This window comes from Bubalus bubalis, chromosome 9, assembly GCF_019923935.1.
Source record: "Bubalus bubalis isolate 160015118507 breed Murrah chromosome 9, NDDB_SH_1, whole genome shotgun sequence".
Lineage (NCBI taxonomy): Eukaryota > Metazoa > Chordata > Mammalia > Artiodactyla > Bovidae > Bubalus > Bubalus bubalis.
Window position 1 is genome coordinate 38572094 of NC_059165.1, and position 27702 is coordinate 38599795.

At 44.4% G+C, this 27702-nt stretch overlaps 1 protein-coding gene across 6 annotated transcripts in view; it reads left to right on the forward strand.

Annotated features, from left to right (window-relative positions):
• ATP10B (ATPase phospholipid transporting 10B (putative)) overlaps nucleotides 1-27702 on the forward strand; it is a 392801-nt gene that overhangs the window by 327447 nt on the left and 37652 nt on the right. For all 6 annotated transcript variants that reach the window (XM_044947366.1, XM_044947364.2, XM_044947367.1 and 3 more), the window contains 5 exons: nucleotides 13818-14009; nucleotides 15593-16193; nucleotides 18902-19011; nucleotides 21423-21549; nucleotides 24639-24823. In XM_044947366.1, coding sequence (XP_044803301.1) covers nucleotides 13818-14009; nucleotides 15593-16193; nucleotides 18902-19011; nucleotides 21423-21549; nucleotides 24639-24823 — 1215 coding nt within the window. The remainder of the gene's footprint in view (nucleotides 1-13817; nucleotides 14010-15592; nucleotides 16194-18901; nucleotides 19012-21422; nucleotides 21550-24638; nucleotides 24824-27702) is intronic.

Here is a 27702-nt window from a genome sequence, read left to right on the forward strand (position 1 = left end):
TCTTGGCAAACTCGATGCTGTCTCCTCTTCCACCTGCCCATCTGGCATCCAGTCTGGTCAGATAATCTCTTGGCACCAACAGTGCTTTACCTTCCCTTTGTAAACCCAGCCAGAACTTGCCTCCGAAGCCCCAGAGCCGCCAGGTCATGGCGGAGCACCCAACCCCCTTCAAAGAAGCCCATTGTTGGCCTCCACGGCCCTTTGCTCTAAACCAAAAATAAAATGTGCATCAACAATAACAACCACTACAACAAAAGCTGACTTTTTTCTTTTACTACAAAGAACAAGGTAGCATTGCTAATTGTTGTCTAATTGGCTGCCGTCATATCTGTGACTTTAGGGTGGGATAATATATCAATACTTAGGAAAGTAAGGAGTCCTTAGCCAGTATTTATGAATCCTGGTAGATGGGAAATGAAATGCCCTCCCCGCTCACCCCACCCCCACCCCCAGTCTGTGAGCAGCCAAGATTGGAGTACAAAGTCTTTGTTTAGACATGCCACTTGAAAAATGTTTTCCAGTCATCAGACCAAACACTATCTTCCTAATCATAAAGTTTGCATCGGGGTGGGTTAGGCTCCATACTTCACCACCTCTCCCTTCTGTGGGCACAGCCTCGCCCATCTGTCTGGAAAGAATGCAATGGAGGAAAGTAAAGAAGGCTGTCTTTGGCCCTCTGCCTTCTTTTTTGAAACTTGGTCTGCCTTTCCTTCTTGGAAAGATACTTGTGCCACACTTGTTGTCTGCTCTGGGACAGCCCACATGCACACACTCCCACAGCAAGGTTAGATAAGAATCTGGATTTAACTAACCTAGAGTGCAAAATTCTTTAGGAAGTGACATGATTACACAGGGCAGTAAACGGATGAGGCCTGTCTCAGCTTGGCCTCCCTCAGGGTCCCAAATGGGGGCCCACAGCCCTATTCGTAAGAACGAGGTCTTGCCAGCAAAAGAGACACAGATATAAAGAACAGGCTTTTGGACTCTGTGGGAGAAGGCAAGGGTGGGATAATTTGAGAGAATAGTATCAAAACATGTATATTACCATGTGTGAAATAGATAACCAGTCCAAGTTTGAAGCATGAAACAGGGCACTCAAAGCTGGTGCACGGGGATAACCCAGAGGGATGGGTTGGGATGGGAGGTGGGAGGGGGGTTCGGGACCAGGGGGGACACATGTACACCCGTGGCTGATTCATGTCAATGTATGGCAAAACCACAATATTGTAAAGTAATTAGCCTCCGATTAAAATACATAAGGAAATGGCAACCCACTCAAATATTCTTGCCTGGAAAATCCCATGGACAGAGGAGCCTGGTAGGCTAAAGTCCATGGGGTTGCAAAGAGTAGGACACGACTGGGCAACTTCACCTTCACTTTTCAAAATAAAGAAAGAAAGAAAGAACTGGGTCTTGCAAGATCAGGGAAACTCCCTTCCTTTTAAAAAAAAAAATATTGAAGTATAGATTTTTAAATTTTATTATTAGATTATAATTGCTTTACAATGTTGTGTTAATTTCAGCTCTACAATGAAGTGACTCAGCTATATGTGTACATATATCCCCTCCCTCTTGAGCCTCCCTCCCACCCCCCACCCCCCCCATCCCACCTCTGGAGTCAACCCAGAGCACAGAGCTGAGCTCCCATTGTTTTAAGGGAACTCCCACTGGCTCTGTGTTACCCACGGTAGGGTACAGATGTCAGTGCCACTCTTCCAGTGCATCCTACCTCCCTTTCCCTCTAGGTGCCCACACGTCTGTCCTCTGTATCTGCGTCTCTATTCCTGCCCTACAGATAGGTTCATTGGTACCATTTTTCTAGATTCCATATATATTTGTTAATATATGATATCTTTCTCTATGTTGAAGAATAGTTGATTTACAGTGTTGTATTAGTTTCTAGTGTAGAGCAGTGATTCATTTCAGTTCAGTTCAGTTGCTCAGTCGTGTCCAACTGTTTGTGACCCCATGAATCGCAGCACGCCAGGCCTCCCTGTCCATCACCATCTCCTGGAGTTCACTCAAACTCACGTCCATCGAGTCAGTGATGCCATCCAGCCATCTCATCCTCTGTCATCCCCTTTTTCTCCTGCCCCCAATCCCTCCCAGCATCAGAGTCTTTTCCAATGAGTCAACTCTTCGCATGAGGTGGCCAAAGTACTGGAGTTTCAGCTTTAGCATCATTCCTTCCAAAGAACACCCAGGACTGATCTCCTTCAGAATGGACTGATTGGATCTCCTTGCAGTCCAAGGGACTCTCAAGAGTCTTCTCCAACACCACAGTTCAAAATCAGTGCTCAGCTTTCTTCACAGTCCAACTCTCACACCCATACATGACCACTGGAAAAACCATAGCCTTGACTAGACGGACCTTTGTTGGCAAAGTAGTACACATATTTTTTTTTTCATTTTTTTTCCATTATGGTTCATTACAGAATAATGAATATAGTTCCTTTGCTACACAGTAAGACCTTGTTGTTTATTTCATATGTAGTAGTTTGTATGTGCTAATCCCAAACTCTTAATTTATCCCTCCCTAACCCTCCTTTCCCCTTTGATAACTGTAAATTAGAGTTCTGTATCTGTGAATCTAACACTATTGTGTAAATAGTTCATTTTTATCACTTTTTTTCTTTTTTTTACTGTGTGGTGTATCATATTTTAGATTCTACCTATAAGTGATAATATATGGTATTTGTCTTTCTGTTTCTGACTTACTTTGCTTCATATGCTAATCTCTAGGTCTATCCATGATGCTGCAAGTGGCATTCTTTTGTTCTTTTTAATGACTGAGTAGTATTCCATATACACCACATCTTTATCCATTCATCTGTCAGTGGATATTTAGGTTGCTTCCATGTCTTGGCTATTGTAAACAGTGCTGCTATGAACACTGGGGTGCATGTATCTTTTTGAATTAGAGTTTTCTCTGGATATATGCTCAGGAGTGGGATTGCTGGATCACCTGGCAACAGTATTTTTAATTTTTTAAGGAACCTCCATACTGTTTTCCATAGTGGCTGCACCAACTTACATTCCCACCAACAGATAGAAGGGTTCCCTTCTCTCTGCACCCTCTCCAGCCTTTGTTACTTGTAGACTTTCTAATGGCCATTCTGACTGGTGTGAGGTGATAGCTTATTATAGTTTTGGCTTGTATTTCTCTAATAATTAGTGTCTTTGAGCATATTTTCATGTGCTTATTGGCCATCTGAATGTCTTTGGAGAAATGTCTTTTTTAGTCTTCTGCCCATTTTTTGATTGGATTGTTTCTTTTTTGTTGAGTTGTACAAACTGTCCATACGTTTTGGAAATTAAGACCTTACCAGTCACATCATTGGCAAATATTTTCTCCCAGTCCATAGGGTGTCTTTTTGTATTATGCTGTCTTTTTGTCTTTTTGTATTCCTTTGCTGTGAAAAATCTTGTAAGTTTCATTAGGTCTCATTTGTTTATTTTTACTTTTATTTCTATTGCCTTGGAAGACTGACCTAAAAAAAATATTGTTATGATTTATTTCAGAGAATGTTTTTCCTATGTAGGATTTTTATGATGTCATGTCTTATATTTAAGTCTTTAAGCCATTTTGAGTTTATTTGTGTGTGTTGTGAGGGAGTGTTCTAACTTCATTGATTTCATGCAGTTGTCCAGTTTTCCCAACACTACTTGCTGAAGAGACTGTCTTTTCTCCATTGTATATTCTTGCCTCCATTGTTGAAGATTAATTAACCATAGGTGTGTGGGTTTATTTCTAGGACCTCTATCTTGTTCTATTGATCCATATATCTGTTTCTGTGACAATACTATGTTGTTTTTATTATTATAACTTGATAGTATTTTCTGAAGTCTGGGAGAGTTATGCCTTCAGCTTTGTTCTTTTTCCTCAGGATTGTTTTGGCAATTCTTGGTCCTTTATGGTTCCATATAAATGTTAGTATTATTTGTTCTAGTTCTATAAAAAGTGTCATTGGTAATTTGATAGAGATTGTTTTAAATCTGTAGATTGCTTTGGATAATATGTCCATTTTAACAGTATTCTTCCAATCCAAGAGCATGGACTCTTTTTCTGCTTCTTTGTATCATCTTCAATTTCCTATATCAATGCATTCTAGTTCTCAGAATATAAATCTTTTACCTCCTTGGTCTGGTTTATTCCTAAATATTTTTTGATGTGATTTTAAAAGGGATTTTTTTAAATTTTCCCTTTCTGATATTTCATTGTTTGTTTTAAAGAAACACAACCAATTTCTGAATGTTAATCTTGTATCCTGCCACCTTGCAATTCTAGTAGTTTTTGTGTGGAATCTTTAGGGTTATACATATATTACCATGCTATCAACATATAATGACAGTTTTATCTGTTTCCTTCCAATTTAGATGCCTTTCCTTTTTCTTGTCTGATGTTTGTGGCTATGACTTCCAATACTAAGTTGAGTAGAAATGGTGAGAAACGGCATCCTTGTCTTGTTCTAGATTCTAGTTGGGAAGGCTTTCAGTTTTTCACCATTAAGTATTATGTTGACTGTGGGTTTGTCATAGATGGTTTTTATTATGTTCAGACATGTACCCTCTATATGCACTTTGGTAAAGGTTTTTATAATGAATCAATATTGTAGGGAACTCTCTTTTTGCTAGTCCACTGAGTTTTTCCCTTGCAGTTTCTGTCCCATTTGGGAAAAGCTCACCTTAACAATCCATGTGCTTTTATTTAAGCAAATATTTACTAACATTCAGTTCAGTTCAGTCACTCAGTCGTGTCCAACTCTTTGCAACCCCATGGACTATAGCACACCAGGCTTTCCTGTCCATCACCAACTCCCGGAGCTTGCTAAAACTCACGTCCACTGAGTCGGTGATGCCATCCAACCATCTCATCCTCTGTTGTCCCTTTCTCCTCCTGCCTTCACTCTTTCCCAGAATCAGGGTCTTTTCCAATGAGTCAGTTCTTCACATCAGGTGGCCAGAGTATCAGTCCTTCCAATGAATATTCAGGACTGATTTCCTTTAGAATTGACTGGTTTGATCTACTTGCAGTGCAAGGGACTCTCAAGAGTCTTCTCCAACACCACAGTTCAAAAATATCAATTCTTCAGTGCTCAGCTTTCTGTATGGTCCAACTCTCACATCCATACATGACTACTGGAAAAACCATAGCTTTGACTAGATAGACCTTTGTCAGCAAAGTAATGTCTCTGCTTTTTAATGTGCTCTCTAGGTTGGTCATAGCTTTTCTTCCAAGGAACAAGTATCTTTTAATTTCATGGATGCAATTACTAACACTGGACTCTCCCTGTTCTTCACCCAAACTCAATATCAAGACCACAACCTCAGCAAGGGCAAAAACATCACTACCCTAAATAGTACTTCAGCCTTCAACTCCCCAGCAACCGAGAAAGTTTATGTCCACAGTAGGATACAACCACATGGCTAAGTATTCATAAGGAACCAAAGGGCAAATGGAAGAGTAAGCCTCCTTTCCTCCTCTGTTCCCCACCACTCAAAGACAACCATTATTTGAACTTTCCTGTGTCCTTCTCAGAGGTGCTTGTAGCTGTATCTTGCTGCTGCTACTGCTGCTAAGTCACTTCAGTTGTGTCCGACTCTGTGCGACCCTATAGACGGCAGCCCACCAGGCTCCCCTGTCCCTGGGATTCTCCAGGCAAGAACACTGGAGTGGGTTGCCATTTCCTTCTCCAATGCATGAAAGTGAAAAGTGAAAGTGAAGTCGCTCAGTCGTGTCCAACTCCTAGCGACCCCATGGACTACAGCCTACCAGGCTCCTCCATCCATGGGATTTTCCAGGCAAGAGTACTGGAGTGGGGTGCCATTGCCTTCTCCAAGCTATATACCTTAGGTTGGCCAAAAAGTTTGTTTGGGTTTTCATATGCTCTTATGGAAAAACCTAAAGGAACTTTTTGGAAAACCCAATAAAAGCATGCAAGTGGAATATTCACATAAGCACATCCTTTCTCACAAATAAAACTGCACCATGCACTGTCTTGGACTCCAAACTTCTCTTTAACCTAATGAATCTTGAGGAATATTGCATATATGTAGACAAATGGACAGATATTCAGTGGAGAGCTGCCTTGTCACTTTTTAAATGGCTGTTAAAATCTGTTGACTGGTTGAGCCATCATCTGTTTCTACATGTATGTAAGTTTATTTTATAGATTCTTAGAGCATAACTCGGAAAAGGCAATGGCACCCCACTCCAGTACTCTTGCCTGGAAAATCCCATGGATGGAGGAGCCTGGTAGGCTGCAGTCCATGGGGTCACTAGGAGTCGGACACGACTGAGTGACTTCACTTTCACTTTTCACTTTCATGCATTGGAGAAGGAAATGGCAACCTACTCCAGTGTTCTTGCCTGGAGAATCCCAGGGACGGAGGAGCCTGGTGGGCTGCCGTCTATGGGGTCGCACAGAGTCGGACACGACTGAAGTGACTTAGCAGTAGCAGAGCATAATTACTAAATTGAGAATTTGTGCATGTTTAAAATTTGGATTGATACTACCCCAGTGGTTGTACCAGTCCAGACACTCACCAATAGCAAATGGAAGAGTCTGCTTCCTCTTCATCTGTCAATTCTATATATTCTCAATATCTACATGTTTTGAACTAGCCTTTCATTTATTGTCAGTCAGCCAACAAATACGAAACAAACATCTACACTATGGCAAGTACCATTCTAGCCACTGGGGATATAAAGTTTAATGGGGCATCATCCCTGATTTCAGGCATTTGCAGTCCAAGGAAGGGGCAAGAAGAACCCCAGTGACTATATGACACTGCTCTCAGGCTGGGATGTAAGGGGGCAGAGGTGCATATAAGCCCAAAGGAAACGCACTTACATCAAAGTAGGAGTCAGGGGGAGCTTCCTGAAAGGGTTAGCATCGGAACTGAATTTGAGACAAAAGTAAAGGTTAACCAGAGCAAAGAGAAGAAACCATCTAGTGGCGGGGTTGCAGGTTGTTGTAGGGGAGACATTCCATACAAGCAAATGGAGACTTGCAGTTCTAAACAGTAGCTGGAATAAGAGGCACAGGTCATAGAAAGGAGAAGAGGAGATGGAGGCATGGGAGGAACTAGGCCACAGTTTGTTCCAGGCCTGCACACCAGGGCTCCTGTTCATTTCCACAGCTGGCTCTGTGGGTTCCCACAGTGGCAGCCTGCTGCACTCAATCAATGACTGTCAGCAATGTGACTGTGAATGAACTGTCATTTAAAGTGAGAGGAGAGTAGTGGATTGGAGTTTGGCCACCTCCTCACAGCTTTCAATGTCGAATGCTCCCAGCCAGAGAGGAAATGGGAGCAATAGGGCAGCCATATAGCCTAGAACCTTGTACTCAAACTGTGGTCCTCAGACCCACAGCAGGCAGGAGCAGCACTTAAGAGCTTATAGAAATGCAGATGCTTAGGCCTCACTCTAGACTTGCTGAATCAGCATCTGTGTTTAAACAAGATGCCTAGCTGATTCATGTACATGTTAGAGTTTGGAAGTACTGGCATCATGTTTAAGAGTTTGGGTCTAGCATCAGCAGAACTGGGCTCAGGACTGAGCTATTTTATTGATTCTGAGACCTTAGACAAGTTATTTATTTGCAGTGAGCCTCATTCACTTCACTAATAAAGTGGGAGAATGATAATAGCTATTTAATGCTGTTATAATGACATAATATACATGGAAGCCAGGCTTCCCAGGTGACATTTGTGGTAAAGAACTTGCCAGACAATACAGGAGACATAAGAGACACAGGTTCAATCCCTAGGTTGGGAAGATCCCCTGGAGGCGGCAACCCACTCCAGTATTCTTGCCTGGAGAATCCCATGGACAGAGGAGCCTGGCAAGCTACGTGGGATCACAAAAAGTCAGACACAACTAACGTGACTTAACACACACATGGAAGCACTTAGCATAGCAATCACTTTCCTGTAAGTTGTCAATAGACACAATCCAGTGATAATAACAGGATCCTTGAGGGTGTGGTGTGAGGTCAGAGAGCACCTTCTTCAAAGAGGAAGCCTTGGAGGTTCTGCTATAGAAAGAAATCCAACTGGCTGGGTGCCAGGTTGCCACAAAGCTCTAATCTGAACAACCAGTAGCCCCACAGATGTGTATTTCTTTTCCTTCAGAGAAATAGACTAGCCAAAGGGCCGCGAGGTGGATAAGGGGTGCTGCCTTCTCGCTAAGTGTCCTACATGCCAAGTTCCTAGTGTTAATGAACTGGATAGGAAACCAGTGGGCTGTGGGCAAAGGGAACCACAAAGAAGTTTGCCCTGCAGAAACAAGTCTGTGTGTCTGGATAAAGCTGCCATGACATCTGCCGTTGACACCTGTGGACTGGGCCTGCTGCCAGTGCCAGAGACAAGTAGGCCCTTCCCCGAACTTCTTTTTAATGCGTTGCTGTATGATTAAAAGTAAATACTAAGAAAGAGTTTTAACAAAGAGCCCCTGTTAGTTCATCAGTGGTGAGGTAGTGTCTTGCCCTAGATAGGAGTTAGGCAACAAAGGTTTGAGCGAGTGCCTGCAGGCTGCGAGGCACCGGGACACATCGCAGTCTCTGCCCTCATGGCACTTAAGACACTAGAGAGTAAATGGACATGCAGTAAATGCCCATTAAATGATTTTATCTGTGTCACCGTTTGGAAATACATAATGCGTAGCTTGGGGCAAAGCAGTGTGCTGTCGGCCTGGAGTCAGGTGGTGTGAAATCTGTCCTAGTTCTGACCCTGATTCAATGTGCAGTCTTGAAAAGTTCACTTCCCTCCTCTCTGGCACTCAGTTTTATCATCAGGAAAATAGGGGATTTGGCTGTGATGACATCCAAGCTTGTTCCCAACTCTGGGTATCTGTGGTAAGGGTTAAAAGCACCCCATTTATGTACCATCACCAAAAAAAAAACCAAAAAGATAAAATATTTTCTGGAAAAGACCCCCATAATCCCCTTTATAATCTTGTGGACTGTCTGCAGAGCCCTAAGGATTAGATATGCAAGCTCACTGAGATGCCAGACACGAAAGATGCAGCAGTCAGCAAGAGTCAAAGGCTACTTCTTTCTCATGGTGGATCTTGCCTGGCATGGGGGTTAAAGAGTATGAATTCTAGAGTTGAACTTTCTTGAATCAACTGACTATATGACCTGGGCAAGATGCCTAATCTCCCTGGGCAGCAGTTTCTTCATTTGAAATGCAGAGGTAACTGGGAGAATAGTGGTGGTTGTTGTTCAGTCACTCAGTCATGTCCAACTCTTTTCAACCCCATGAACTGTAGCACTTCACTGTCCTTTATCATCTCCCAGAGTTTGCTCAAACTCATGTCCGTTGAGTCCCTGATGCCATCCAACCATCTTGCCCTCTTTTGTCCCCTTCTCTTCCTGCTTTCAATTTTCCCAGCATCAGGGTCTTTTCTAATGAATCAGTTCTCATCAAGTGGCCAAACTATTGGAACTTCAGCTTCAGCATCAGTCCTTCCAATGAATATTCAGGACTTATTTCCTTTAGGATTGACTGGTTTGATCTCCTTGCAGTCCAAGGGACTTTCAAGAGTCGTCTTCAACACCACAGTTCAAAAGCATCAACTCTTCAATGATCAGTCTTCTTCATGGTCCAACTCTCACATCCATACATGACTACTGCAAAATCAGAGCTTTGACTAGACGGAACTTTGCAGCAAATAATGTTTCTGCTTTTTAATATGCTGTCTAGTTAGGTCATAGATTTTCTTCCAAGGAGCAAGAATCTTTTGATTTCATGGATGCAGTCACCATCTGCAGTGATTTTTGGAGCCCAAGAAAATAAAGTCTGTCACTGTTTCCATTGTTTTCCCATCTATTTGCCACAAAATGATGGGACCTAGACAGCATATTAAGAAGTAGAAACATTACCTTGCCAACAAAGGTCCATCTAGTCAAGGCTATGGTTATTCCAGTAGTCATGTATGGATGTGAGAGTTGGACTGAACTGAGTGCCAAAGAATTGATGCTTTTGAACTGTGGTGTTGGAGAAGACTCTTTAGAGCCCCTTGGACTGCAAAGGGATCCAACCAGTCCATCCTAAAAGAGATCAGTCCTGGGTATTCATTGGAAGGACTGATGTTGAGGCTGAAACCCCAATACCATTGCCACCTAATGTGAAGAGCTGACTCATTTGAAAAGACCCTGATGCTGGGAAAGATTGAGGGTAGGGGAAGAAGGGGACGACAGAGGATGAGATGGTTGGATGGCACTGACAGAATGGACATGAGTTTGGGTAAATTCCAGGAGTTGGTGATGGACAGGGAGGCCTGGCGTGCTGCAGTCCATTGGATCACAAAGAGTCAGACATGACTAAGCAACTGAACTGAACTGATGGGACTGGATACCATGATCTTAGTTTTCTGAATGTTGAGCTTTAAGCCAGCTTTTTCACTCTCCTCTTTAACTTTCATTAAGAGGCTCTTTAGTTCCTCTTCACTTTCTGCCTTAAGAGTGGTATCATCTGCATGTCTGAGGTTATTGGTATTTCTCCAGCAATCTTGATTCCAGCTTGTGCCTTATCCAGCCCAGCATTTTAAGATGATGTACTCTGCATATAAGTTAAATAAGCAGGGTGGCAATATACAGGCCTTGACACACTCCTTTCCCAATTTGGAACCAGTCCATTGTTCCATGTCCGGTTCTAACTATTGCTTCTTGACCTGCATACAGGTTTCTCAGGAGGCAAGTAAGTGGTCTGGTGTTGCCATCGCTTTAAGAATTTTCCACAGTTTGTTGTGCTCCATGCAGTCAAAGGCTTTAGCCTAGTCAATGAAGCAGATGTTTTTTCTGGAATTCTCTTGCTTTTTCTATGACCCAACAGATGTTGGCAATTTGATCTCTGGTTCCTCTGCCTTTTCTAAGTCCAGCTTGAACGTCTGAGAGTATAGATAACATGCTGCAGGGATGCAGTGAGATGACAGATGTACAGACCATCAGAAACACTCCACAGACAAGAACTCTCATTACTGTTAGGATAAATTGGCTCAGAGTTCTTTGAACAGTGTTGGTAAACTGATGACAGGTACTGGAGGGACCCTGAAGTAAGGTTAGAGGAGTCAGCATGGGAGTATTAAGAAGGGAGAATACAACTTTACTATGACCACAGAAAGGCAGACCCTAGACTAGCAATCAAGGGGTCTGATGTGCAATTCTGGCTTTACATTGACTCACTGAGTGGCATTGGTCAAGTCAGCCCATCCTTCTGGGTTTCAGTTGAGATTAGTTTCATCTCTGATTGGGGCTGTGAGAACCCAGTGAGATGCATAAATGACCCTGCTGGAGAGGTAGGATGAGCTCCATCACTGTGAGCTCCTGCTGTGATAACTGCACTCAAGGCAGAGAGGACAGGTGGTCCTCGCTCCTTCCTACGCTTTCGGAAAGCACAGATGCCATATGGTATGGATGGCCCACCACATACTCATTACAGGGCAGTGAGAGGAGATGCAGATGATGCAGTGTTACTAGCGCTCTTCCTTTTCATAAACAGGTTCTTTGCAGGAAACTCTCCTCTTAATATGGGATGAACAAGATGGAAGTGCAAGTGCTGGCTCTGTGAGAGTCCTCCAGATGAAGGTTAGAGCTCTTTGGAGTGTGTGCTCCACATCCTATCCACTTCCCCTGATCAACTGTGCAGGTGGAGACCAGAATCTCATCCCTCCAGCACCTCCACACCTGTCTGTGCTTCCTCGCTGTGACTCTCACCTATGCCAGCAGACCAGGGAGCTTAGAATCTGACCGCTGGGGTAATTGCAGTTGGTAGTCAGAGAAGACACAGTCTGAGGACTCTTCCCTACAGGATTTTTTTTTTAATTTTTCATTTTCTGTTGAAGTATAGCCTATTAACAATGTTGTGGTAGGTTCAGGTGAACAGCACTGGGACTCAGCCATACATACATGTATCCTTTCTCCCCCAGTCTTCCTTCCCATCCAGCCTGGCACATAACATTGAGTAGAGTTCCATGTGCTACAGTAGACCTTGTTGGTTATCCACTTTGAATATAGTAGTGTGTACATGACCTTCCCAAACTCCCTAATTATCCCTTCCCTCTGGCAACCATAAGTTCATTTTCTAACTCTGCCCCACAGGATGTTTTTAATTTCAATTTGGGTTCTAGTTTGTAAAACTTGCCGACTTATTGGCCCTCAGTCTTCTCTCTGCATGTATCAGTCAAAATTCCCTCAGTGCGTCTTTTTCAATCATTGACTCTTCTAAACTTGAATGAACCTGTGAACTCTGAGCATTGATAGAAACGGCTGTATGTAAAAATGTCTTTACAGAATGACTTTTGTCATATCTATGAAGAGCTGGTGTTTATTGAACTTCTGCTTCACATCAGGCAATCTTTGGAGTTCCAGAAGATACAACTTCATAGAAAAGGCAATCCATCTTTCAGGCTCTTGGTTTATCTCTAGGGAGATTAAACATGGACATAAGAAAATTTAACTTAAAATATAGGCAATATGTAGTGAATTCTAGAGGGATGGAAGAAGTGGCAGTTTCAACCAAGATGTGAAAAAATTGGAAATCCATGAGTCAGATCCAGTCCGCAGAGTTTTTTAAAAAGAAATCAAAAACAAAAAAAACAAAAAGCAGTCCTTACATCATTCTCTACTTTATCTTGAAAAACGCAGAGATTTAGCAAAGTGCACCAGCCTTGGAGCATTTTACTAGCAGAAGAGTCACCCCCTTTTAGATGGGGTGGGACTTGCCGGGTCTCACAGCCCCACTCCCCCAGCCCATAGCATCCTCATCTGTAACTCAGCCATGTTCCCTCATTCACCTTACCTGCCTGACTCCTGTGGATATTCTCAGTTCAAGAAGCTGCTGCTGAAGCTTCTGGCTCAGAAGACAGATAACTCACTGTGGTTGAGTCAGATCTCATGAACCCGTGGAGTTTTTATGGTTATGAAGTCCAGGTAGGATTTGGGTAGGCAGGAGAGGACTTCCAAAAGAGTGAGATCAGAGGCCTAGGAGGGGAGTATACCCTCAGGAGGCAGCCACCAGACTACCTGGCTGAGCTGAAGGACCACACGCAGAGTGGTGGGAATCAACAGGAGAAATGCAAACTAGGAAACAATTTAGATGCCAGACTGAAATGATCATGTTCACAGTGAGGATCTGAAGATTTTTTAGTGTCAAGAATACCTTGAGGGAAATGGTGTCTTAGAAGGATGTATGGGTGATATGCATAAGAAGGGTTCGAACTAAATGAGGTGAAAGGCAGTCACCTCACTTTAAAGGCTGAATTGGAAATCCAGAGGGCTTCCTGGGGGACTCAGTGGTAAAGAATCTGCCTACAATATAGGAGATGTGGATTCGATCCCTTGGTTGGAAAGATCCCCTGGAGGAGGGCATGGCAACCCACTCCAGTATTCTTCCCTGGAAAATCCCATGGACAGAGGAGCCTGGTGGGCTACAGTCCATGGGGTTGCAAGAGTCAGACATGACTGAAGCAGCTGAGCAAGCATGCACACATGCATGCATGTGGAAACCCAGGCTAGAGGGCTAGAGGGTCTGAGCCTGGCTGGAAGCATCAGGAATGAGGGGTAAATGGTGGGAAGATGCTGTGGGGGCAGAACCACCAGAGTCTATATAACTGATGGATACGTGGGCTTGAGGGAAGGGAAGGAGCCAAATCAGACTCTAAGATGAGCAGGCCCAGGGTAGGGGAGACATGCTGGGTGCAGGATGCAGGGAGGACTGTATCAGCCTTTCCCGGGCATGAGCGAATCTGCTGCAGGGGGCCTTCCTCCCTAGCCCCTTCAGGAAAGACTCTGACCCTAACCTTTCTCTCCCAGGAAAAAGACGTGACTCCAGATAAAAATCTCCTGTCCAAGGTGCAAGACGCAGCTCTGTGGCTGGAGACCCTGTCAGACGGCAGACCCCCCAAGCCTTCTCTTGCCACTGCCTCCTCCGTTGCTGACTTCTTCCTTGCCTTAACCATCTGCAACTCCGTCATGGTCTCCACGACTACCGAGCCCCGGCAGAGGGTAAGGACCGGTGATGGTGTGGGTGGGATGGATAGGAGGATCACAGGCATGAAGGGGGTACCCTGCACAATAGCACAAAATACTTGGGTCCTAGTCACACTGTCACCATGTCATCACTGTGAGACCTTGAACAAAGCTCTTGTCCTCTCTGGGCCTCAATCCCCTTATGTTTTAAATACAATATAAGAAGTTCCATATGAGTTTTCTGTGTAGGTTTCACATTTTGTGTCTGTCTGCAGGGTAGACGTTAAAAGTTAATATTTACTGAGCACTTGCTATGTGCAGGGTTCTATACCAAACGTCACCTGCACTATCATTTAATCTTTATGGCCCAGCAATCCTGTGGGGTATGTCTTTGGATTTAGCAAGTGAAGAAACAGTGGCTCAGAGAACTTGAGTAGCTTATTGAAGGACATATGGTGAATACATGGCAGAACCATCTGTATGATTCTATCATAATATCATGGTTTACTGGTATCTGATTTTTAAAGGGGGGGTTAAAAAAAATGAACACCTTGTGTGAGGTTTTGCTAAGTTACAGATAACACAGCTGGATGGCCATTTATAAAAGATTATACTTGGAGTTTGGAGAAGGTAATGGCAACCCACTCCAGTACTCTTGCCTGGAAAATCCCATGGATGGAGGAGCCTGGTGGGCTGCAGTCCATGGGGTTGCTAGGAGTCGGACACAACTGAAGCGACTTAGCAGCAGCAGCAGCAGCATACTTGGAGTTATTTTTCAGTACTGAAGATAGATTTATTTTGGTTATCCACATACTCTTACCCAAGCTCTCTTGTAAGTGATGAATAAGAATAATGGTGTTACAATACTTGGCCACAAAAATCAAGAAAAAGAGGGTTCATCCAGGTACCAAACCAGAGCCCCTATTATTCACCCAGGTTCTAAACTACCCTGAAAAGTCAGCAAGTAATCAGAGGTCTGCAGGGAACTTTGGGAGGCAGGAAGCATTATCTGAGAAGTTCTATGTTCAAGAAAGAAAGAAGTATACCCTCCAGTTCTCAATTTTCAAGCTAATGGAAGGCTGCAGCTGGCAGGTAGCTCAGAAGCCCCTGGAGTCAGACAGACCCAGATGTGAGAGCCAGGTCTGCCACCTACAAGCTGAGTGATCACAGCCCACTTAATCTCATTGTGCCTTGGTTTCTTCATCCAGAAGTCGGGATGATGATAGGATCCCCTAGCACTGTTGCTGGGAGGATGAAGTGAGATGCTGTGTGCAAAAATAAAGCAGGCAAGGTGATGATAAGGGTTCAGGGCGTGTGAACTGCAACCTGAGTCTGGCTTCCATCTCCTTTGCTTTGCTTGGCCCATGATCAAAATGGGATGTCACCACCAATCCCTAGGAAGTCAGGGCTGGAAGGAAACCAGTGGCCTAACCCTCTCACATTATAGTTGGGTAAACTGAGGCTCACAGAAGGGAGAAGGCTTGTCCACCATCATTGAAGTGGATGACTGCAAAATGAGCTTCATATTCTGCAAAATGAGCTTCATATTCTGCCATAAGGCAGCTCGATAGTTTTCCCAACCTGGAGAGTCATGTTCTCCTTTCCTCTTTTGCCTCAAGGTCACCATGCCACCCTCGACCAAGGCTCTGGGGACATCCCTGGAGAAGATCCAGCAGCTGTTCCACAGGTTGAAGCTTTCAAGCCTCAGTCAGTCCTTCTCATCCACTGCACCCTCCGACACGGACTTGGGGGAGAGCTTGGGGGCCAACATCCCCACCATGGACTCAGAAGAGAGAGACGACGGGTCAGTGTGCAGCGGTGGCTATTCTACTGATGGCGGATACAAGAGCAGCACGTGGGAGCAGGGTGACATCCTGGGGGCAGGGCCGAGGGCCTCCCTGGAGGAGGTGCTGCAGGCCCCAGCCCTCAGCCTGGCTGGTCCCGAGCTCTGTTATGAGGCTGAGAGCCCTGACGAGGCCGCCCTAGTGCACGCTGCCCGTGCCTACAGCTTCACACTGGTGTTGCGGACACCCGAGCAAGTGACCGTGCGCTTGCCCCAGGGCACCTGCCTCACCTTTGACGTCCTCTGCACCCTGGAGTTCGACTCTGTCAGGAAGAGGATGTCTGTGGTCGTGAGGCACCCGCTGACCGGTGAGATCGTCGTCTACACCAAGGGTGCCGACTGCGTTATCATGGACCTGCTGGAAGACCCAGCCTGCAGTGAGTCTGTCTCCTCGGGGTCCAAGAAGAGAGGGTTCTGGTGTTTATCTGGTGGCATGGAATGGTAACTGGGGGGCTTGAGTTATGGTGTCACTCAGTCCAGCAGGTCCCAGCTGGAACACAAGCCCTCGAGATGTTTTCCTCGTAGCATCTTCCTTAACACACACTGCTCGCCACATCTCCATGACCTGGAGAATTACAGAGCTTGTTAAAGGCATTTAAACAAGAGGAACCTCTTTATTTATCACAGTTTCTAATTTTCCAAACTCATTTAAACATGGATGCTCCATACACAAATTACCCCCCACCCCAGGACATCTGTCAATATACCCTAGAAAATACTGTGGTCCTAACTCTTAGTTTTGGGGAGAAGCCAACTGAACCTGAAGAGGGAAGTGACGTAAAAGAAGAAGCTCAGCTAACTAGTGGTGAATCCTAGTGAAGGTGTGCTAAATCCTGGTTCAGAGCTTTTGTCACATCACCAGAATTCTGCACTGGGCTCGATTTGCTCTGGGAAACCTCAGGGGATGCTCTTTATCATCCCTTTCCCCAGCCTCACCCACATGGATTTTCATTAACTTGCTCCAAGCCAGAAAAATGTTCCAAAGTCCCTACATTATCAGTGTCCAATTTTGGAGCAGCATGAATTAGTGTGTAGCCACTTCCTGACTGCTAACAAGGAGAAGACAGTTATGGGGCTATGATTCTCCCAGGACAGGAGAGTCCAGCCAAGTTTCACAATTGCCCAGGCAGCCCTGTGCCTCCTTCATTGTCAGCTATGAATCAGAGCCAAGAGGTTCATGGGGATTGATGAGCATTTAGAATGGGAAGGGAGCTAATTAAGTGTCTTCATCCCCAGACTCTGGCAGGCAAGTGGATTCAGTGTTTCGGAGTCAGGGGAGCCACAGCATTCCATTCCTGCACAACAGCTTTCCACAGTGCCCTGGAGATATTTCTTTGTTCCTCACCTGATTCTAAAATGGATGAGAGATGCCTCCAATAAAAGATACATATACGATGTTACTATGAGATTTGAGAAGCAAAGATTTCAAAAGCAGGGGGGAAAATAACCTCAGGTTTAGTATATGCACAATTTTGGAACAGTCAATTTGACCCTGAGGTTCCTGGTAGCCTGAGCAATAAAGTAAACTCAGAAGTACACAGGTAGAAGGCAAAAGGTGTTTTTAATCTCAGGAGCCGATGTCTTTGAAAATAAAACATCATAGATAGTGCTCCAAAAGACAAAGCACAAAGACTGTGCTTAAGGCATCTGGAAACCAGTAACATCTGAAAAATAAGGAAATCATCTTTGAAGGGATTTTATACTGCGTAAAAGCAGGCTTAGAGTAGTATTGGGAAAAAAATCAGAGCTTTGTTGGACTTCCTCATACTTGTCTTACTGTAAAGAATTGTACTTTTTATTTTGCATTATATGGAGGGATGGACATGGGGCACAAAATTTGTTTACTGCTTAAGGTTACTAAAGATCTCAAGCCAGCCCTAGTAAGGAGTCTGATGCTTTTTTCAAGCTTAGACTTACAAACTGCTGCCACTGATTAGGGATGTCTGTGATATCTCAGATGAAGGAAGTGGTGATGGCATCGATCCTGTCCCGTAACCACCAGCCCAGGCTGAAAAATTCTTTTTTATCTGATAGATAAAAGTACTGGAATTTCAAACAAAAAAGATAAATTTCTTCTAAGAGAAATGTATTATATAGGACTTCAAAAGGGGGACTTTGAGCTACACAATGAAATATTTTTCACGCTAGATTTATAGGAATCCAAAAAATATTTTTTTGAAGCCTAACTCAACAAACCCAGTATGGTAAAGAACTTAGCAATGAGATTTAGGTCTCTCTTCATCTTGGAAGCAACTTGCCATAAGGACTAAAGTAGATTACAGAGCAGGTGATGGATAGCATTTTTAAGACTTAGCAAACAGCTGGTTGGAGCTTCCCAGGTAATGCTAGTAGTAAGGAACCCTCTTCCCAATGCAGGAGACTGGAGTTTGATCCCTGGATTTAGGAAGGTCCCCTGGAGTAGGAAATGGCAACTCACTCCAGTATCCTTGCCTAGAGAATTCCATGGACAGAGGAACCTGATGGGCTATAGTTCACAGGGTCCCAAAAAGTCGTACATGACTGAAGCGACTTAGCACACATGTAAACAGCTGGTTATTCAGGGCTAAACTAGTCACAGGGAAGACTTCTTGTTCTTTGATTCAGCAGGCCTTCAACTGGACCCTCAAGTCCCTATTTAAGTTCCTAGGTGATTCTGATGCAAACAGGTATTTGAGTTTTCCATGCTTTTTTTTCCTGCACAGTATACAGGATCTTAGTTTCCCAACCAGGGATGGAACATAGGCCCCTGCATTGGAAGCACAGAGTCCTAACCACTGGACAGTCAAGGAATTTCCACAAACAAGCATTTGGGAACAATACTTGAAGCCACCTAACTTCCCTAAATAGTACTTCTCTCAGCCAGACTTTTGATGATCAGATATAGAGAGCGGACAGTGTAAGGACCCATGGAGTTACCACTTTGCAGGGCAGTCTGGAAGAGCAGCTTCATGTTTGTGACAGGGGTATGTGTGTGGGGGTGGGGGTGGTATAAGAGAATTCCTCATCTAAAGACTCCAGGGTGTTAGAAACAGGATCCCTAAGCATTTTGTCCATGACCTCATGGGGAACAATGACTATTTGACAGTGAGTGACACTGATGTGGAAAAGAAGATGAGAAAAATCCAAGCCCGGACCCAGAGGCATCTAGACTTGTATGCGAGAGATGGCCTTCGAACACTGTGTATCGCCAAGAAGGTAAGAAAAAATTCTGTGTTTAGTGGCCGAAAGGCTCCAACCCTGCTTGTGTCTTTTCTGTTTCTTGTTAGAAGATCCTCAATATTGGTTCTTCTAATATTTTCAAAATTGGCTATCCTGACCACACAGACCCACAACTTTTGACAATCTTGCTGGGACAGAAATCTGAGTGGTAAGGTTCCTTATCAGTGTGGCCTTGTGGTTCCCTGCTTTTCATTGTCTATGTAATTGTTAACCTATAACTCATGATTTTTTAATGTTGTAATTTTGCCTTTAAATATCCTCTTACCATTTCCATCATTTGCTGAGATCTAGAAGTTGGGAGATTTTATGTGATCACATACAAATCTAGATTTCTGGTTTCTCTTGAAAATGTAGAGGGTCTGGAAAACTGGATTACCCTTCTTGAATAGCTTCAAATACTATAGCCAGGCAGCAGCAGATTCCTGCTGAGGAATATATTCTTCTGTGCTCCAGGGTTGGTCACAGTTCCTACCACTCTCTATCGCATTGCCTTGGCCCAGCTAGATTCAAGAAGGTTACCTTCCCTGGGCCCTGCAGGTCTTTCAGTTTGAAGCCCCTACAGGAAAGGCAAGCAAAGAGCTACGAATCCCAGAGCTGGAGTACCTAAAATCAGATAGGGGAGCTACAATGGGCATGCATTTCAAGATGGTTAGACGTGATCTCTTTTTTTTTTAATTGGGGTATAATTGATTTATAATGTTGTTAGTTTCAGGTAGACAATGAATCAGTTATACATATACATATATCCATTTTTTTTTTAGATTCTTTTCAAACTTAATTGTTATCAGGGGGTAATGGGGGAGGGATAAACTAGGAAATTGAGATTGATATACACACTACTGTATATAAAGTAGGTAACTAATAAGGACCTACTGTATAGCACAGGGAACTCTACTCAGTATTCTGTAATGGTCTATATGGGAAAAGAATCTAAAAAAGAATAGAAGTGGTTTCTTCTCCATAAATCCCAGAGCTCTTCATCTCTCTTGTGGTGTTTAGTGCCCCATAAAGTTTAAGAGCACCCACTTTAAAGCCAGGCCTGGGACAAGTCCCAGTCACTTATCAGTATGCGGCCTTGGGCAGGTTTCTTCACCTCTCTGAGCTTTGGGATGTTCTCATGTGTAAAACGATGCTAGTGTTCCCTACGTCATACAGTTGTCTTGGAGATTCACTAAGATAACACAAGTAATGCTGGGACAGTGACTAGCACTTTCTACTCTATAGATTGTAATTAAACCTTACCACTTTCTGTATTTTATTGAAATTATCTATTTCTATTTTGCCTCCTCTGATAAGACTGTTCTTCCTCAAAAACAAAAGACCAACCTGTGTCCCCTTTGTTTTCCCCACAGTGCCATGCATGGGTGGGAAATTAAAGAATATCTGATGCTTAAACAAAAGAATCATTTATTACTGTAACAGACAGTGTGCGTATAATGCCAACAGAGGGGTCTAAAATGCTATGGACTCCAGAAGAGGAACTATATCCTCTGGTGGTGGTTTAGTCTCTAAGTTGTGTCTGACTCTTGCAACCCCATGGACTGTAGCCCACCAGGCTCCTCTGTCTATAGGATTTTCCAAGCAGAAATACTAGAGTGGGTGCCATTTCCTTCCCCAGGGGATCTTCCCAACCCAGGGATCGAATCCAGGTCTTCTGCACTGTAGGCAGATTCTTTACCAACTGAGCTACCAGGGAAGTCCCCTGTGTCCTCTAGTTGGATTCTTTCAGCCACTGGACACCTCCAGGAGCTAGTGGAATAGTCTACCAGGCTACACAAGACCTGTCTGCTACTTACTTTTCCAGCCTCATCGCTGGTCCTCTCCATCTGGCTCTCCATCCTTTAGCCAACTGCTGTGTTCAAGGAACAGAAAGAAAGGCAAGTTCACTGCTGTTTCATGGCCTTTGAACTTGCCTCTCCCCATGACTGAACACTTCTCATCATTGGATTTCAGCCTGTACATCACCTTGTCTGAGGGTCCTGGCGATCCAAACAAAAATAACCCCTCTTCCCACAGCTATCCCCCTACCCAGTCACATGCTGTTTGTCTTCTGTATAGTCCTTGGGATGGTCCATTCTTTTAAATTATTCACTTAGATAATGTCTCTCACCCTCTACTAGCATATCAGCCCAGGTCTGTAGGGCTCTTATCTTTCTTGATCACTACTGTATCTATAGTACCCAGAGCATCACAGGGGTCAACAGACATTTGATGATAATGGAACATGAAGATCCTTCATCAATTCAAGAATCTTAAAAAAAAAATCATGGAGGGGAAAGCCCCATCTAATTGTATAGTGAAGCTCAAGTTGGCCTGTAGGAGGTCCAGCATGTGGGCAGGGGAAGGAGACACCCAGAGTTGTGAACGAGCCTCTTCCCATCTCATAGGTCTTGAGTGAAGAGGACTTCAGGCGATGGGCCAGTTTCCGGCGTGAGGCTGAGGCATCCCTCAACAACAGAGATGAGCTTCTCTTGGAGACAGCACAGCATCTGGAGAATCAACTCACCTTACTTGGTAGCTAAAAATAAGTTTATTGTTACATTTTTTTTTAAAGGAATGCTGCAAGCTGGAAACGGCGTTCGTGGCCTTAATTCTAACACTATTACAAATGTGTCTCAATTAGGAGCCTCCCTGGGGCGCCCTTCCAGGCATTTGGCGCCAGTGAGCTGTGCCGACATCCTACCAGACTCCACACCCTGCTTCCCGAGGATGCCCGGGAGCATTCCTGCACTCCCTACTGGAGGAAGCCTGGTTGCTTCTCCTCCAGTCATTCAAATGTTTATTGAGCACCTACTGTATGCCAAGTAGCACGCTAGGTATTGTGGCTTCAACAGGGAACAAGAGCCATAGACCCTGCCCTTGATGATTAAATAAGTAATTTCATCAGAGTGTGACAAGAGTAGGGCTGGGAGATGTAGCTGGTGGGGTGGAAGCACAAAGGAGAAGGTGGCAACCTAGTGCAGAGCCAAGGAGGGCACAGGAGGGCTTGAGCTGATTGGAGAAAGGGAGCTCATCAAAGGGGGAGGGTGTTCCACAAGGGGGAAGGGCCTGAATGAAGGTCTGGAGGTGAGAAAGCCTGGGTTAGCCAGAGACTTAGAGGTCTGCCTTAGCTGGACCACAGAGTGTAAGGGAGACATTTGAGGTAAGAGAGGTCAGGAGGATGTAGATTATGAAGGGCCATGTGAATCGTATGCTAAAGGTTTGGAGAAGGGGAGTTAAAGCAGGGACAGATTTATGTTTTACAAAAATCACTCTGACTGCTGCTGTATAGAAATTAGATGGCTACCCTGGGGGAAATATGGAAAGCACCAGCTAAGAGACAGCGATGGATTTCTGTTGAAGGAAAAGCGTTGCCAAGGGAGAAGGAGGAGGCTTTCTTTTTCAGATTCGTCTACTCACAGCTTGGGAACAAGATCTAGGCAAGGTGATGCCCGCACAGCATGCACATCCTGGCCACATGGCCACATGGCAACAGCCTCCTTTGGGAGGCAGTGCTGACCTGGGGATGAAGGCCATGTCTTGGCTCTGTGTGCCCAAGGACGCTTCCCCGCACCCCTCTGAGCCTCTCTGCCTCCTCTAGATAAATCACACTCCACCTAACTCAGCCAGGCCGGGGTGAAGGGGGAGACCTTGGGTGTTCCTCTAAGAAGATGGTAAAATCTCTTTATATTTAAAACATAGCAGCAAGATTTAGTGGGATGAGTGCCGAGCCAGGGGAGGCAGTTTGGTACCATACCTCCTTCAGCCTTTTGTTTCCTGTGTTTGGACTGCAGAGGCCTTTGTCTGCTGTCTCACAAGGCTCCCTGGAAAGCTGGCCTGGAGAACTCACTCTAACAGGAACCAGGGGGTAGCTAGTGCAGACAGCTCCATCCAGCACACCAGGCCACCACTGGAATGTCATCCCGTTAGGGCCCCTGACTCCTGCACTCCTTTCCCTGTGTTCCAGGGGAGCCTTCTGGCCCCCGCTGGTGAGAAACACCCCTGAGCCAGTTCAGCATAAAAGAGAACACATTTGTTAGGACCTGTCGGCTTCCCTGGCTGAGAAAGCCTCTCACCACCTGTTTCATTTTCTCTCTCACACCACTAAATGTGTTTTTCCTCCTCTCTCCTTCACTCTTCTTCCCTGTAATACACATCAGCTTCAGTCTCTCACCTTCCAGGTTAATGCTTGGAGGAAAAGATGAGGGTCAGGCATCATTTTTCATGGGATTGTTCTCCAGGGCACTTGGGCCTGAAATACAAAATGGGCCCATTTCAGGATGGAGAGGTTTATTTTTCTTCCCTCACAGTGGCTTAGGATAGAGCAGACAGGGACCGGGAAGAGACTTCATCCTGCCACCAAGAAACTGCCTTGCCATTCAGAAGCTGCACTGCAATCACACCGGCTCTCCCAGTACAAAATGATCTTTTCAATACACATCCAGCATGACTGCTTTGCCAACCTATTGTCACTCAGGATTATTAAAAGAAACGGCATGCTTCACTCCTGCCCAGAGTGAAATGGACAGCCATTAGTCTGTGGTCTGAAACGAATCTCAATTAAAATGCAGATTTATTTTTGCTTAATCACTTGGCAAGCATCACATGTTTGGGTATATATTCATCAAGGTTGGCTCAAAGCTTGAGACCATTCAAAAAATGATGTAATTCACATCTTTAATTCCCTCTAAGAATATTATTTTAAAAACCCAGCTCTATTAATTCTGTGGTGAGCACTTGCAGAGGAAAGACTTCAGTGTCCCCATGTCCTTCCACTCCATTGCTGCTATGCTGGTCCAGCCACACCAGCTTTCCTCTGACTCTTAGCCGTGAACTTCATCCTGCTTCCTCCACTCTCCAATCCAGTCTCTAGAATTATCTTTTTAAAATTCAAAACTGTCCATCACTCTCCAACTTAACACCCTTTAATTTGCTACCAAGTAAATGCCAAATCCCTTCATGCCCTGACCCAGCACCTCCCCTCCCTGCCTCATCTCTCACCCAGCTCTGCCTCCCTTTCTGTGTCATCTTCTACTCTGACCTCTGGACTTGCACTCTTTCTGCTTTCTCTGCCTGAAATTCTCCTCCTTCCCCACCTTTAGGGTTTATCTTCCACATCTGAGATTGAATGGCACTTCCAACTTCCCTGGTGGCTCAGACTGTAAATAATCTGCCTGCAATACAGGAGAATCTGGGTCAGGAAGATCCTCTGGAGAAGAAAATGGCAACCCACTCTAGTATTCTTGCCTGGAGAATCCCTTGAACAGAGGAGCTGGTGGGCCACAGTCCATGGGGTCACAAAGAGTCGGACACGACTGAGTGACTAACACTTTCACTTGTTTTTCTTCCTCAGCAAGGCCTCTCCTGACCTTCTATATGAAGTTCAAGTCTCTGGGTAATAGTTGCCTGCACTCTGGGCCTCACTTGATTATAAATCCTTATTCAACAGGCCTTTGAGTGCAGAGAGGGTGGGGACCAGCTCTGTCTCTGTTACTGCTGGATCCTGGGTGCTTAGCACAGCCTAGAACATGGAGATAATCAATAATCACTGCATGGTTTGATAGGGCCTAAGCAGCTCCTTTTTCCAACATAAATGTGAGCTACGCTGTCTTTCCTCACTCCAGGAGCCACTGGGATTGAAGACCGGCTGCAGGAAGGTGTTCCAGACACCATTGCTGCTCTGCGGGAGGCTGGGATCCAGCTCTGGGTCTTGACTGGAGATAAGCAGGAGACTGCAGTCAACATCGCCTATGCCTGTAGACTCTTAGACCAGACGGACACCGTTTACTCCATTAACACAGAAAGTCAGGTGAGGCCAAAGTAGAGCTCAGATGTCCAGGTGCAGAGCGGCACCTAGGCCAACAGGAGACAGGATAACAGGTACACAGGGCAGCACCACCAATCCCCCCCACCCCCCAATCTTGGCCCTCATGCAGTCCTGGTCCTCTGCTTCATCCCCACGCATGGCTGACTGGTCTATTTATGTTCGTCTAGCAAAACATAGTAGCAAGGTGCGGCTCTCCCGAATCCCACCCTTCGCCAGTCTCCCCATTCTGTATATGAGAAACTGAGGCCTACAGAGGGGCTGAGTCACCTCCCCAGGGCCACCGTGTGGTCTCTGATAGACTAAGCCTCGAGTGCCCTTCTCTGGTCAGGCCAGTGCTGTTTGCATCATACCAGGCTGTCTGCTCACAGAGTCTCAGTTGTTAGTTTCTTATACTTTGGATTAACTCATCCATTGAAAAACCCTAACTAAATTGACATGGTTCTGAGTTTAAATTTTCAGCTCCAATTTGTAATATCAAACTGGTTGCCACAGAATGAAATCTGAAGAGAATAGTACACAAAACCAGTATGTTTTGATGGGATGGGAGAGAGAGAAAGATAAGCCAAGTTCAAAAACTGCAATTTTCAGCCTTAATAGGTTGTGAGTGGCAGGGAACAATGTTTGGAGAAAGAGGGGTGTGTAAAGTCTAAAGAAGTGTATTTAAAGTTGTAATGGTTTTTCTATTTAGGAAGTAAAAATCTATTTTCAGGAAGTAAGCTGAATAAAGTAAAATTTCACTAGCTTCTTGGCTGATGAATATGGGAAATAGGTGTTGAGTCAGTTGCCCCTATCAAAGGGAGCAGTATTGGATTAGATGTGGAGTTGGAACAAGAAAGACACTGGGTTGTGGAGGTGGTGGGTGGAGGGCACTGGAGACCTAGAACATTCCATGGGGAGAAGGATGAAGAGAGGGAGGAAGATGAGAGATGAGAACAGCACAGAGAGAGAAAGGCAGGAAGGATGATGGAATCTCACTCCTTCTCTTTTGCCTGAGGCTGATGTGGACCTAAAACAGATGCTTGCAGTCATATGTTGGAGGACTTTACAGGCATACCTCATTTTATTGCACTTCACAGGTACTGTGTTTTTTACAAATTGAAGTTTCATGGAATTGAGCAAGTCTGTTAATGCCTTCTTTCCAAAAGCATTTGGTCCCTTTGGGTCTCTGTGTCACATTTCAGTAATTCTCACAGTACTTCAAGCTCTTTCATTATTATTGTATTTTTCATGGTGATCTGTGATCAGTGATCTTGCTGTTTTAGGGTGCCACACACTATGCCTGTATAAGATGGTGAACTTAATAAATGCTGTGTGTGTTCCGAGTGCTCCACCATCCAACTGTTCCCCATCTCTCTCCCTCTCTTCAAGCCTCCTTATTCCCTAAGACACAACAGTATTGAAACTAGGCCAGTTAACAACCTTCCAGTGGCCTCCAAGTGTTTAAGTGAGAGGAAAAGTACATCTCTAGCTTTAAACCAAACACTAAAAATGATTAAGCTTAGTGAAGAAGGCATGAGGAAAGCCAAGAGAGACCGCAAGCTAGTCCTCTTGTGCCAAACAGTTAGCTAAGTTCTGAATGCAAAGGAAAAGTTCTTGAAGGAAATTAAAAGTGCTACTCCAGTGAACACACAAATGATAAGAAGAGAAACAGCCTTATTGCTGATAAAGAGAGTTTTAGTGATCTGGAGAGATCAAACCAGCCACAATATTGCCTTAAGCCAAAGCCTAAGCTAGAGCAAGGCTTTAACTTTCTTCAATTCTATGAAAGCTAAGAAAGGTAAAAAAGCTGCAGAAGAAAAATCTGAAGCTAGCAGTGGTTGGTTCATGAAGTTTAAAGAAAGAAGTCATCTTCATCATGTAACAGTACAAGGTGAAGCGCTGAGTGCTGATGAAGAAGCTGCAGCAAGTTATCCAGACGATCTAGCTAAGATCATTAATGAAGGTGGCTACACTAAAGAACAGATTTCCAATGTAGACAAAACAGCCATATATTGGGGAACATGCTGTCTAGGACTCTAGTTAGAACTCAATGCCTGGCTTCAAAGGACAGGCTGACTCTCTTGGACTAATGTGTCTCCTGACTTTAAGTTGAACCCAGTGCTCACTTACCATTCCAAAAATTATAGAACCCTTAAAAATTACATTAGATCGACTCTACCAGTGCTCCATAAAGGGGATAACAAAAGACTAGATGACAGCACATCTGTGGACAACGTGGTTCACTGAATATTTTAAGCGCGCTATTGAGATCTACTGCTCAGAAAAAAAGAAAAAAAGATTCCTTTCAAAATATTACCACTCACTGACAATGCATCTGGTCACCCAAGAGCTCTGATGGAGATGTACAATGAGATTAATTTTGTTTTCATGCCTGCTGACACAACATTCATTCTGTACATACCTGTATACTTTTTTAGATGTAATGTTACTGTATGCTTAATAGACTGCAATATAAACAATAACTTTTATGTGGCCTGGGAAACCAAAAAATTCACGTGACTCACTTTATTGCAGTAGTCTAGAACCAAACCCACAATATCTCCTAGGTATGCCTGTATATAAATTGTGCTAGCCCCAGCTTCCAGCAAGGACTGCTTTGCTCTCTTTCCCAGAGAAATGCTTCAGCTGTAATCACCTACTCCTGAACTACTTCCTGTGGCCCCCCTGGGTCCTATGCACGCCCTATTGCTTGCAGTGCTCAGTTTAGCATCCCATAAAGGAAGGCTCCAGAATAATGAACTGCAGTTCTACTCACTTCAGAAGAAATTATTCCAAATAGTCTTAGAAGCTCCTAGATCAATGGTCTTCAAATTTGCCATTTCAGAACAAACTTCACAATTTTTGCCTAAATACATATACTA